At 39.4% G+C, this 12,443-nt stretch overlaps 1 protein-coding gene across 1 annotated transcript in view; it reads left to right on the forward strand.

Annotated features, from left to right (window-relative positions):
- wscd2 (WSC domain containing 2) overlaps positions 1-12,443 on the forward strand; it is a 242,732-nt gene that overhangs the window by 78,269 nt on the left and 152,020 nt on the right. Inside the window, exon 2 of the mRNA XM_076271403.1 lies at positions 2,758-3,640. Coding sequence (XP_076127518.1) covers positions 3,259-3,640 — 382 coding nt within the window. The 5' untranslated portion in view covers positions 2,758-3,258. The remainder of the gene's footprint in view (positions 1-2,757; positions 3,641-12,443) is intronic.

Raw genomic sequence — 12,443 nt, forward strand, 5'->3', positions numbered from 1 at the left:
GTCTGTAATGGTACCTTATAACTTTTTAACATTATTAATGGTGCTTTTAAAGTATGCAGTGGGGGCTTATAACTTTAAATGTGTTGTTATGAGCAATTATAAAAGGACTAGTGAGGTAAATATACACTATCTATTATTATGAAAACATGGAGGTGGGCAGTTCCAGCGTTATGGATGTGACAATTGGACTCATATTGGTAAACAAAATGCCTTAGAGTGGGGGCAAAATTAGTATCAGTGAATTAATTTGCATAACTTTTAATGTAACCTATGTCCTCTGAATACTGAGAAATCCTCAAATTTCATATAATCAATTTCATCCTAAGAATACAAGGCATTATATCAGCGTTATGGATGTGACATGAAATGGACACACTTTTGTGAGAGATTACAGGTATTCTACAAACTCTGTGAATTTTGAAGGAAACTGCCGAAACTATGATATATGTAGCATGAAGGAGACTTGAATGAACACAAAAAGTGTGTTTTTGAAACTATGCGTCATTTTTGTAATGCATTATGTAGGAAAAACTGGCGTTATGGATGTGACGGTTTCACGTTATGGATGTGACGTGTCTGAACCAGTCCTCGACAAACTACATAAAACACATAATTAAGTAGTGAATTTTGATATGAAACAATTGAAATAGTAATCATGAAAAACTAGCGATGAAATTATTGCTTCCTCAGTGCCCACTAAGATCAACAGGAAGAATCAGGACAATAAGTCATTTAAAATATAAAATATATATACATATATTTTTTTACCGTCATCAACTGAAACACCAGGGAACATGTATATACCTAGCCCTATAACTAGCCCTACCTGAACCGTTGCACCCAAGATGACAAAATATTTATGGTATGTTAGTCTCAAGAGCCCACATCAACCTAACCCATACCCACTCATTTGTGATTTGCACACATAAAGTACATGCACGCGCACGTGCACACACGCACACCCACACACGCACACACACACACGCACGCACGCACAGTCACACACATACAGACAGGCAAGCACACACACACACATAAACACATTCAGACAGGCAAGCACACACACACACACACAAACACCCACCCACCCACATGAATGCAGACACATAAACGCACACACACAGGCACGCATACGCATGTGCACACACAGACACACACACACACACACACTCTTATAAACAAAAGCAAACTCACATATGCACACACTCATTTACATGCACATGAGTTGCAGGAGTAAGAGATGGAGACAAATTGACAAGCATGATTTATTTTTGCGAAGAGAATATGCAGGACTGAGAGGCTGTCCTATTTTGTACCGCTATGCGGTACATCTAGTTTATTGCTGCCGTTACTAATGTTACTCTGTGGGTATTAGCTACAGAGGACCTGACACTTCAAATGCTGGCATATTGCGTCACATTTAAAATGAAACTGTGTTAAGCAGACGTGAGCAGCAGGCTGAACAGATCTGCAACAGAAGGTTGCTATGTTAACTCCAGCTGCAAAGTCAGCCATTTTCACCAGCTAACACGATAATTCAGTTACTGTACAACAACAGTATGACAGTTACAGGAAGATAATCGCTCAGATTTTCGTTATTAGGCCACTTGAAAATAGGCTATGGCTAGGCTAATCACTGGAGGTATTTTAATATTATGTTTGTTTTGCTAATAGTTAGGCAAGGCCTCCTTGTGGTTTTGATCAACCTAATAATCTTTGAAATGTCAATTGTAGGCCTAAACACTAAGGTGAAATGCGTTGAAACTGACATGCCACTAGAACAGACGTTTTATCGGCTTTGAGGTATAACAAAGTCTCCAGTCTTGTAAATTCACATTATGTAACATCCATAACGTCACATCCATAACGCACCATTAAAGGTTTTAAAAGTAAGAAAGGGGCACAATTTGGTCATCACACTTTACATTGATATAAATCAGCTTTGCACAGACACTATGGACATTGTCGCATCAACACTGTATGTGTAGCATAAACTTTTCCTATAAAACGTTATGGATGTGACATGGCCATGGAACTTGCTGACTTAAAAACAAAAGCCTTACAAATGTAAGGAGTTGTGCTCTTAAAGGCAAGCTGAGCATAGACATTACTCTACCATTCCCTTGTCAATCTGGAATTTGTCAAATGACACAATTTGTTTGAACCTTGGGTCCATTTATCCACTTTTTAAATATGTATAATATTACCATGTGAAAAAATGTTGTTTCTGTATGGTTGCACACCATATTTATGATGTAAAAAGAGTGTAATTCTCCATCAAATTTAATCAGATCAGTTACAAACAATAAAATATAGACCTAAATGAAGATTTTAACAACAGTTCTATTTGCGTATGCACAACTTTTTTTTTCCATGTTAAGGATGACCTTTGCATGGAATTGCCCAGGTACATATGCATACTTAAAGAGCAATTTACAGATTCTGCTACAGCTTTATAACAAAGTTTCATCATTGCCATTATCAAGATGTCAAAGTAGCTTTATAATCCTTTTTGACACTTCAAGTTGTAAAGGCATACAGCAACATCATAATCCTTTATGGGTGCAGTCATGAGTATGCATAAATAGCTATATATACTCTATACCACTTTACAAGATTTTTTCTGTTGTTTTTTGTGATATAAGTCAATTTAAGTCATGAATTCCTCTGGTGGAGAAAATGTAAAAGTTCTCATGATACTTAAGGTCCTGTTGTGAAACTCGGGATACTTAAGGTCCTGTTGTGTATGTCTTTCAGGGTAGTAGATTCCACAATGTGCGAGTGGAGCAGGAGGAGAAATCACTTCACACATCAGCGGACATAAAACCACTGGTTTGCATCGTGGGAACCATCACCATAGATCAGTTGAAGAGTCGTGGCGTCCGATCACGAGTGACAAAGCAGTTCAGCAGCTGATCATCTTTCAACCCTAGATGCTCGTCTTTCACAACATGGCTCCAGAAAACGGATAACTCTCCCCTGCTCTGAAGGAACGTAGAGAAAGAGAACTAGATACTGTTCACACACACACACACACACACACGCACACACACACACACGCACACACACAAATGCAGTAAAGGGAGAATGGAAGTGCAGGTGCAGAGTCAGTTGCTAAAGCACCAGCCTTCACCATTGTCTAAAATGCTAGTAGGCTATTTGTTCATTTAATTAATTAGCTATAACATACATATAATATGCTTTGCTGTATTGTATGACTGTAAGACTTGCCAACCTGGGGCATATGTTGGATGGACCATGGTGCGGCTTCTACTAAAGATCCAGCGCTATTTCTGGCGGAAGCCTGTGCGTTTCCTCTCCTTCCTACTTTTCTATCTTGTGGCTGGAAGTCTTGTTTACCTGCACACTGGTTTCTCCAGCAATAGTTCTGCTGGTACTAGGAATCTCCTAATGTCTGAAAAAGGCATGAGGTTAGCATCCTCTGAGGTGGGCCAAAGTCTTGGTCTTATGAGGAGGGTGTTTAGGGACACACAGAGATCACCTCATTGGCATAGACCCTCCTGGTTGAAAGAAAATGGGCAGGAAGGTCCAGAACGGAGTAGCCAGAAAAGAGACTACAGCAACAGTTTGAGCCAGGGGGTCAATCACAGAAGTACCAAAGATGTGGAAGATGGAAGATGTGAGTATGTTGTTAGTAGCACAATTTCACTGTTTTTCATAGTAGGCAGATAGACATTGCATTGATCTAGTGGTAATTTAGGAATATGATGTAGCTTTTTATGTTAATTTAATTTATTATTAATATTTCGTTTTATGATACCATACAACTTCCAAGTGTGACATTTAATTGAATTTAATTTAATTTGTTTATCCTTTCTAGTAGTTACATGATCAGAGAACAATTCATTTCATAGAGCCATGTACGGTGGCTGATAGGTGCAAACGGACTGCACATTAAGAAAACATGCAAATTCAAAACACAAACAAAATTCAGACAAGTGTTTCCGGAGGATAAATAAAAGTGATGAACATGTCTGGACACGCTTGGTGGTATATGGTTATGGTTACAGTTATGTGATTTGGTGAACGCGCTTGTCCAAAGCGACTTACAAATAAAACAATACAATAGTCAAGTTAACAGTGAACAGTTTTGAAAAGACTACATAAGGAAAATTGTAATAATTAAGCAATATGACACGAGTGGCAGTGGGAATGGTGAAGGATATTGCCACGGCTGTAATTTGACCATAGGCATGAGGCCGAAGAGAATTACAGCTGTGGCGATATCCTTTACCATCACATGAAAGAGCTTTTCTCATATAGGACGCTATAGCTGCTATTTGCATTCAGTATATTCGGCAGCGCAGGCAACTGCAGCGGCTTTGCTCTTCCCCATATTGAATTTTGTTGCTATGTGGAATGACAATAAAGGCATTCTATTTGCTACGATAAACGGTCTGTGAGAAAATTAACTTTCAAGAAATAATCATATTACTCTACAGCTCTGCTCTCTCTCAATTCATACAGGTGGAATATCTCACAAACTCTTCGCTCAACACACAATAAACCTTATATCAAAATAAACAGCAGACCTTACCGAACACAAAGCTGTAATGCATTCTCTCGTACAATAAGCCGTTCCAGAATAATCCGGTTTTGAAATCAGGCTTGTGCAAAATTCAGAATTGAATTAAGATGAATCCTAACTTTCAATTCCATTCTTGAATCTGAATTGAGGTCAAAAACAGGATCTAGAATTACATTTCAAATTTGAATTAAATGAAGTAGAATTAAAATTCAATGAAATTCATGTACATAATGTAAGGGTAGTGTTTAAAAATGAAGCTTCATAGTATATGTCAGATAGGATTGCATCAAACACACAACTTATAACTCAATTGCATTCAAAGTAACCTTCCCAACACTGAATGCACTGAAAAAAAGAATAGCTAGATTTAATTGATTTTATCATGTACATCGGTTGCACAAGAATGAAATGTATAGGTTTACAAAATTGATTTATGTTGTGATAACCCAATTTGATTAAGTAATTCCAATGAAATTGAGTTCAGTTTACATGAAGTAGGCATTCAGATATACTTAGTAGGCCTATATGGAGTTACATTTGTTCCACTTTTATGAGCGAGCAATAGCACAATTTGAGCGCAGAACAATATTTTAAGCGAGCACACAAATTATATTTTGAGGAAAATTAAACTCGAGCACAAAAAAACTTGTAGTTGAGCAAACAGGAATCTATGTTGTGCTCCACAAATGTCTTTGCCTGTTTGCTAATATCAATATGTATGTGCAACATCAGCCCCTTTTCTTTCAGTTTCACTGTATGTGCTCACATAAACTGTTCCTCCGCTAGCTCAGGAGCTCGCTCAACTTCGTCTGTGTGCTCGCTCAAAACTGTCGACAACGTAACGTTTGTTCCACAATTCATCAACCAATCAGAAAATTCAGGGGCTGAAGTCCAATTCTCATTGGCTGCTGAAGTCCACAACGCCTAGCGTCATTTACTAGTGTCAGTGGGAATCGGGAAAGGTTGATAATGCTGTTCTTAGTTTCAATGCATAAAGTTAAGTAGACGTTGTAACCGTGTTGTAAATCCAACAATACCCATATGATAAATACTTAACAAAGATGTATTTTCGTGTGGCGTGCTCCAATGTTCCTTCTTTCCCGATTCCCACTGACTGAAGTTGGATACTTCCAGAACTCACACCAATGGATTGTGTCTTAAAGGAGCCACACCACTTTTATGACACTAGTGCTCACTTTCATTATTTCCCTTTCAGCAAGTCCAACATCTGATAGCTTTTGCATCGCCGTCGCTCTTAGGCTGTGGTTTGTGTATCTCACCTTCGTCCCTGCCTCTTGACACATTTTTGTCAGCAGTTGCCCAAGTTGGTTTACACCAAGAGGGAGTTTGTTGAACCAGATTGTTTTGTTTGGTGAGACAAGCCGCTTTGGTTGGAGATAGAGGGCCTTTGCATCAAGAGATTAATTTCTCTCACTGATGCTTTTTATGAATGAATGGGATGTTGGTGTAGTTTTAACGGTTATAATGTATCATTCGCAGATTGATTGCTAGGAGTTAAAAGTCTTGAGTGGCGTTGTGCTGGGATATCGCCACTCGTGATGACTCATAGAATGCCTCTTGTCCAATCAAAAATGAATAAATAGCTCGACCGGACCTAACTGTTTGTATTGTGTACAATTGTATTGTATAATAATATACAATAATATCAATGCAATCAATAGCTTAATGAAATTAAACAAATACTATAATATAATATACAAATAATAACTCATTAGACGCTTAATTAACTAAGTGCGTGCTGAACAGATATGCCTTTAGACTAGGGCTGGGATAAACGATGATTTTTTAAACGATTAATCTAGCGATTATTTTTTCGATGCATCGATTAATCTAACAATTCATTTTTTCAATCCGATTCGATTTCGATTCGATTATCTCCCCATTAATTGACTAATAGCAACTTATACATGTTGATTTACAAATCTGAATGAATATGTTTATCGCCCTTAAAATTCCAAAATAAAAGATTATACAAGTACAAAGTAATGCATTCTTAGTCAGAGCTAGCATTCAATAAAGTTCAGTAGTGTATAGGTCTAATTGAGTGCCTGTCACTTTAAGACGTTTGTGAGGGAATCCTTGCAATTGTAACATTAACACAGTTAAAAGGCTGCTGATGTGTGGATGCAATTCATAATGTAGTTAGATCAAATAACGGTTCGTACGTACTTCTCCTTGGGACAAGCACTTTTAAGTCTTGGAAAACACTTTTCCATTTACATCGGGATTTTGCAAACATTCAGTGTCAGAGTCAATAAAATGAGCCCTGCATGAGTAACGAAATTGACAAGCAGCTGTAAGTAAGCATGCTAAACTTGCAAGACATCCAAACAGTATTCTAACGTTAGCTTTGAGATACTGCTTGATTGCATAACTTAACTTAGTTTAGTCCCCTCAATGTACTATGTTGTGATAAGACCTTAGCAGAGTTAAAGGACCAGTATGTAGGAAATAATGGAAAATAAATTATAACCATTCCAAAAATGATCACCATATGTCATCAGAGAGTAAGGAAACATGGAAACATTGAAGTAATGGCTTATTTGACAACATTACTATAACCCGTAAACCCCCGTAAAACCAGTGAAAAAAAAGAGTTACGGGGCGGAATCTCTTGGAATTTTCGTTTATGTTTTGAACGATTAATTCTAGAATAGCGTATTAATAATGGGCAGGCGCGTCCCCCCATTTGGGTTGCCAAATTAGCAAAGGTCAACTGTTAACAGCTGTCAGTTGTAGTCATGAACGAGTAGCCTACGAGAGGCAGGCAAATTTCCAAAATTAAAACAAGAAACCAATTAAGTGGACATCGGAGGAGCTTCCTGAAATGGCGACGTCTTCGTTAAACGAAGAATATAAAGTCTGACGCAGAGCTGGCCATATTTCTCCATGCATAGGCTAAACTTCATATGCATCGCTATATTCAGCTAAATATGTTACGTTGGTTAGAGAGGTATTTTTTGTTCTCACTGTTTCCGTAATGTGTAGCTGGGTCATCGTTGGAGAAACGTTTAAGCAGCTGCAGGTCAACTAACGGTAACTAAGTCTGCATTACATCTGGCAACCCAGAAGAGGCTCGCGTCTAGGTAGTCTTGAGAACGTTCACCTTGAGAACGTTCGTTAACAATCCTACAAATCCTTTAACTTTAATGCAGCAGTTTTGAACAAATTTGCGCAGCATGGTCACCACCGTGTTCTATGCAGTGCTTCTATGTGGCAACAACAATCCTTCAACAATCGTGAATATTTTGTTAAATACACATGCAGAGGAGGGGAAGTGAAGGAAAAGAGACTTACAGACAACCCCCCCCCCCCCCCCCATACATCTTCAGTAAGACATGCAACAAATACACATTCCTTGGGCATGCTTCCCTGCACCATACCTGTTCGAGCCCATGTGGGGAAGGCACAACCAATGTGTACAGCCATTTATCACAGTAACAGACAGCCTTATCATCCTAGTACACACTAATGGTTCTCTGATTGCCTACATTCTGTAAAGCGCCATGATACATGTGTTATGTTTTGGCGCTCTATAAGCACAATAAATTGAAATTGAAATTAATGCTAAATACATAAAATAAATAAATACAACAAGGATAACCTGTTCTAATGGGAACCCATAGTTCTTAAGAATAGTTACATTGTCCTTGTGTAATGTATAAAACTATTAAAAAAGTAGTCAGTAAAACATCTGAAGTAGTTCTAGATTGCCTTGTGCTCTATTGGCGTGGTGCTTATTGCACAATCTAACTGCAGTACTGTAGGTAGGACCGACCGGTGATGTCTCTCCTTTATACACATAGGGTGTAGCAGCCTGTCACTGAAACGGCTGTTCAGTGTTGTCAGAGTGACATGCATTGGGTGAGGCTCATGACCCAGCATAGATGTCAGTTTAGCTACCATCCTGCTCTCTCCCACTATCTCTATTGGGTCCAGCTTGCATCCCAGAACAGCACTAGCCCTCTTAATGAGTTTGTTCAACTTCATCCTGTCGGCAGCCGAGATGCCACTCCCCCAACATACTACCGCATACTGAATTGTACAGTGGGCAGTGCTTCGACTTAGCCAGCTTCACTCGCGGTCCGCGCACGGGATCACGCGACTTTAATTTGTATTTTTCCAGTGACGCTGCAACGACGCTGCAACAACCCAAACAACCTGTAGATGTCTCAAGAGCAGGGTGTCTCGTAAAAAGAAATGGAGCCTGGAAAACCCAACACAGACTTCACTACAGACTTTAGCAGACTGGTTTAGAAATAATTTAATAGCCAGAAATATGCCTGCCCTGCCCTAATAAAGAAATATTTGGTTAACTGCGAGTGAATCCCGTTTGCAGCCGTACAAGAAATGCAGGACAAATTAAACATTATGGTTTTCTCTGAGTGCAACGATGATAGACAGACATCATTTCAACAAAATATAGAGCATATTAACCTCCGTTGCTCAGCCAAATGCCTTCCTGTTACGTCCTGTTATCACGGAGTTACAGGCGATAAACGATTTTTGATGGTCACAAGTTTACTTCATTAGCGGTTTATTTTTTTGATTGAGAGTGTTTTTCATTTAAAGGTTTGACTTTGTGCTTATTCAGTAGAGCATTTAGTGCTCTTCCCAATCCCAGACGTTCACATTGCATGTTTGTTTGTAATGGATGCAACCGCGAGATATTGCCGTCAAACGCGTAGCCTGAGTTGTTAACAGACATGAACCAAGACATATAGCCCAGCAGCAATCTAGGGACTGTTCGTTATTTATTGAATTTATTGACCCTCCCTTGCCTGCTAGAAATTGAAATAAAAAAAGACATGACCCTCCCCTGCCAATTTTCGCTGTCTTCCGCCCGCGCTGCTTTGCGCCACAGTCACACACTGTGATAACGTTCTTAAATCAATCTTTCCCGTGAGCTTGCATGCTACCAGTCCTTCCTTTTCAAATGTGTTGCGCCTGTTTGCACAATTTCACAAATAATCATATGTGATTAACCTGTTGAGGAGTGAATTCTTTAAGACAATGCCGTTCCCCAGAGAGTGAATTATTTTCCTGGCTCCTTCTAGAATTCTACATGAACGTTCTATAGTTTCAGTGTTCTTAAAATTGTTTAATGGCAGAAAAGTCCCTGAGGGTAATTGTTGCGTCATGTTATAGAACCTTTTTCGAAAACGTTCTAATCACATATTTGTGATCGTACTCCCAGGGGCCCAGCTGCATCTGATCACATATTTGTGACCGTACTCCTCAACAGGTTAATAATATGACAAATAATCCCTGTGCACGGGGACCGAAACAATGCATGCCAACTTTTTCCGTGTTTATCACGTATTTTAACTTTCCCCCGCTGTCTTGCCGTTTTCATGTTTTTCCTGCTTGAATGCGAACTTAGAGTGATGTTAACCTATTTAAGTTTACCGGCGTTATTGTCGAGAGAGCACGATTCATTGGCGCTTACATGTTCAGCCTTATGTCTACGTGCGCACCTGAGGCTACACAGCTACTAGAGAAAGGATTTCCCCTGTTTGTATGTTCACTCCCAAGTTGGCCTACCATAACTTACCAACTCTGCACTGTAGACCCTAACTGGCTATTTATATTTTTCTGTGAAATAAGCAAATGTATTTGTTCAACTTTATGAAGCAGAATTACGCACTAGGCTACTTGGAACATAACACATTTGACAAAGGACAGATGTATGTTATAGTGACAAAATATTAACTTTCAGTGTTTTACGATGTCTTTGTCATGGGGAAGTTTTTTTCCCCATGCATTTATTCTAGGCTACTGTCAGTGACTGCCGTGAGAGAAGCGGGTTCTGTGTTTCGTTCATGTCAGTGACTGACGCGAGAGAAGCGGGGTCTGTGTTGTGTTGCGTTGCGTTAATTTATTTTCAATTGGGCATGCCGTGCCGTGTCGTCCACAGCTCTTCAGTTCTGACAAAGCCGAAATTACTCCTTTTGAAACAATGAGTGTGCGCGTTTGTATGGTTATATTGCTTGACAGGGGGGGATCCCAAGCAGCTTTCAGCCATAAGGCTACTTTGAGAACATTTCCTAATTCACCCGACACTAATATTCAAAATGTTGAAAACTATTTCGGCATAGCAGTTTAATTAAATGTAATGTTAGTTGTAAACAGACGGGCTACTTGGTGAGGCTTGGCCTCACAGATGCGCTCGTGCCTTAGATGGCAAGAAAAATCTTCACGATATAGGCCTATTAACTGACCACCCTATTCACGTTGACTGGGGGGCAGGGGGGGCCATCAGACATTTGTGCCCAGTTAATCCGGCCCTGCCCCCAACAAATCACACCTTCCCACCAGCTGTGACGCCTTAAAAGAAGTCGAGAGGACTCCTAACTCACAGACCTATTCACAAACCGGTTTTGTGGCATTTCACCTGTTTTTAAATCCTATGCAGCTACAGGAGCTTCCAATCGTGAGGAAGCAATTTTGCATTGTAGGCATAACATAGGCATAGGCATAGTAACAGATTAATTTAATAATGTTACAAAGATACTACATCAATGTTTCATCAGGCTATTTGTTTTGCCTTACTCTTGATTAATTTAGGCTAGGCCTTTTTATTCAGTTATTCATCATCTTCCCTCCTTTTGTAGCGCACGCATTCTCAGACCTGTCACCTGCCACTCATCCTAAGGGAGGTGTTTGGAATCATTCCCGCGTTACAATCATCAGCCAATTAAGGTGGTCACTTCAGTCAAGCTTGTGCATGAGTAATAATGTCATCCATAGCAACGAAGACTCACTCACTCTTAGTTAAAGATTCTAGAGCGCTCAGCTCCAGAATCTGTTTAGGAGTTGTCATTTTCCCTTACTAAAAGTAGGTCTGAAAGGCTTTGTGAATAACTTAATAAGAGAAACTCCTAGCTAAAATCTTTTATTGCTATTTAATAGCCTACTTCTAGTGGTAAGATAAAAGGCTTTGTGAATATGGCCCCTGGTGTCTAACCCAATGCATAGCCCGTTTACACAAAATAATGGTAGAATATTAGGCTACTGATGATCATTGTTATTTAAGAACATGCAGTCCGCGTAGGGCACCAAAAACATCTTGCTCGTAAAAAATCATCATACTGCACATTGTGGCGGGTCTGTTATTTAACCTACTTACTGTAGGCTGCGCAAATCACAGGCCTTTATTTTGGGCAAGCCTGCATTCGAGGTGGGCCTTCTGTTGAAGAATTTCCCCCTGCCCCCGATACCACAGCTGTGGATAGTGTGGAATGTTCAAGTAATAACACAATCCAATGTGTGTCTCAATTGTCCCCCGCTGACCACCTCACATATTTATCTAGATTTTGCAACGACCTTACATGACACAATGCCATAAAACACAGAATAATGTTTGTAATGATACCAGTTAGGCCTACGTTCAACAGTAACATAAGTGTAATTTGTGCATTGTCGAAGGTGCATGGTGAAGTGAAATTCTTACTTTGGAAAACAAACATTTGCCGATATCATTGGATAGGGGATAGGCCTACTTGTTTATTTTTTACGTAGCCTACAATGGCCAGTTCAGACAAAGCCGAAATTACTCATTTTGAAACATTTGTATGGTTATATTGCTTGAATTAAATCCCAGAGAGTAGGCTACCGCACCCCACAGTGATGGGCCTAGCGGTCTTATGCGTTTAGTGTGGGGTATAAACAAGCTGGAAATTTAGCGGTGTCACGTCTGCCTGTCACAGACGTGGGGAGCTGAAGCTTGGGATACAGTTAATACAGTAACAGTATTTTATTTTACTTCTTATGGAATATTTTTTTTTCGTTTTTTCACTTTTATAAAGGCTTTGTTTGAATGATGTTGGAACAAATAGTAGTTGTTTATAAAGGCAACTTTCTGTTGCAATAT

This window comes from Alosa pseudoharengus, unplaced genomic scaffold (assembly GCF_046254945.1).
Source record: "Alosa pseudoharengus isolate Yale_2024_CS ecotype anadromous, Long Island Sound unplaced genomic scaffold, YU_APseudo_1.1 YU_APseudo_1.1_scf_6, whole genome shotgun sequence".
Classification (NCBI taxonomy): Eukaryota; Metazoa; Chordata; class Actinopteri; order Clupeiformes; family Clupeidae; genus Alosa; species Alosa pseudoharengus.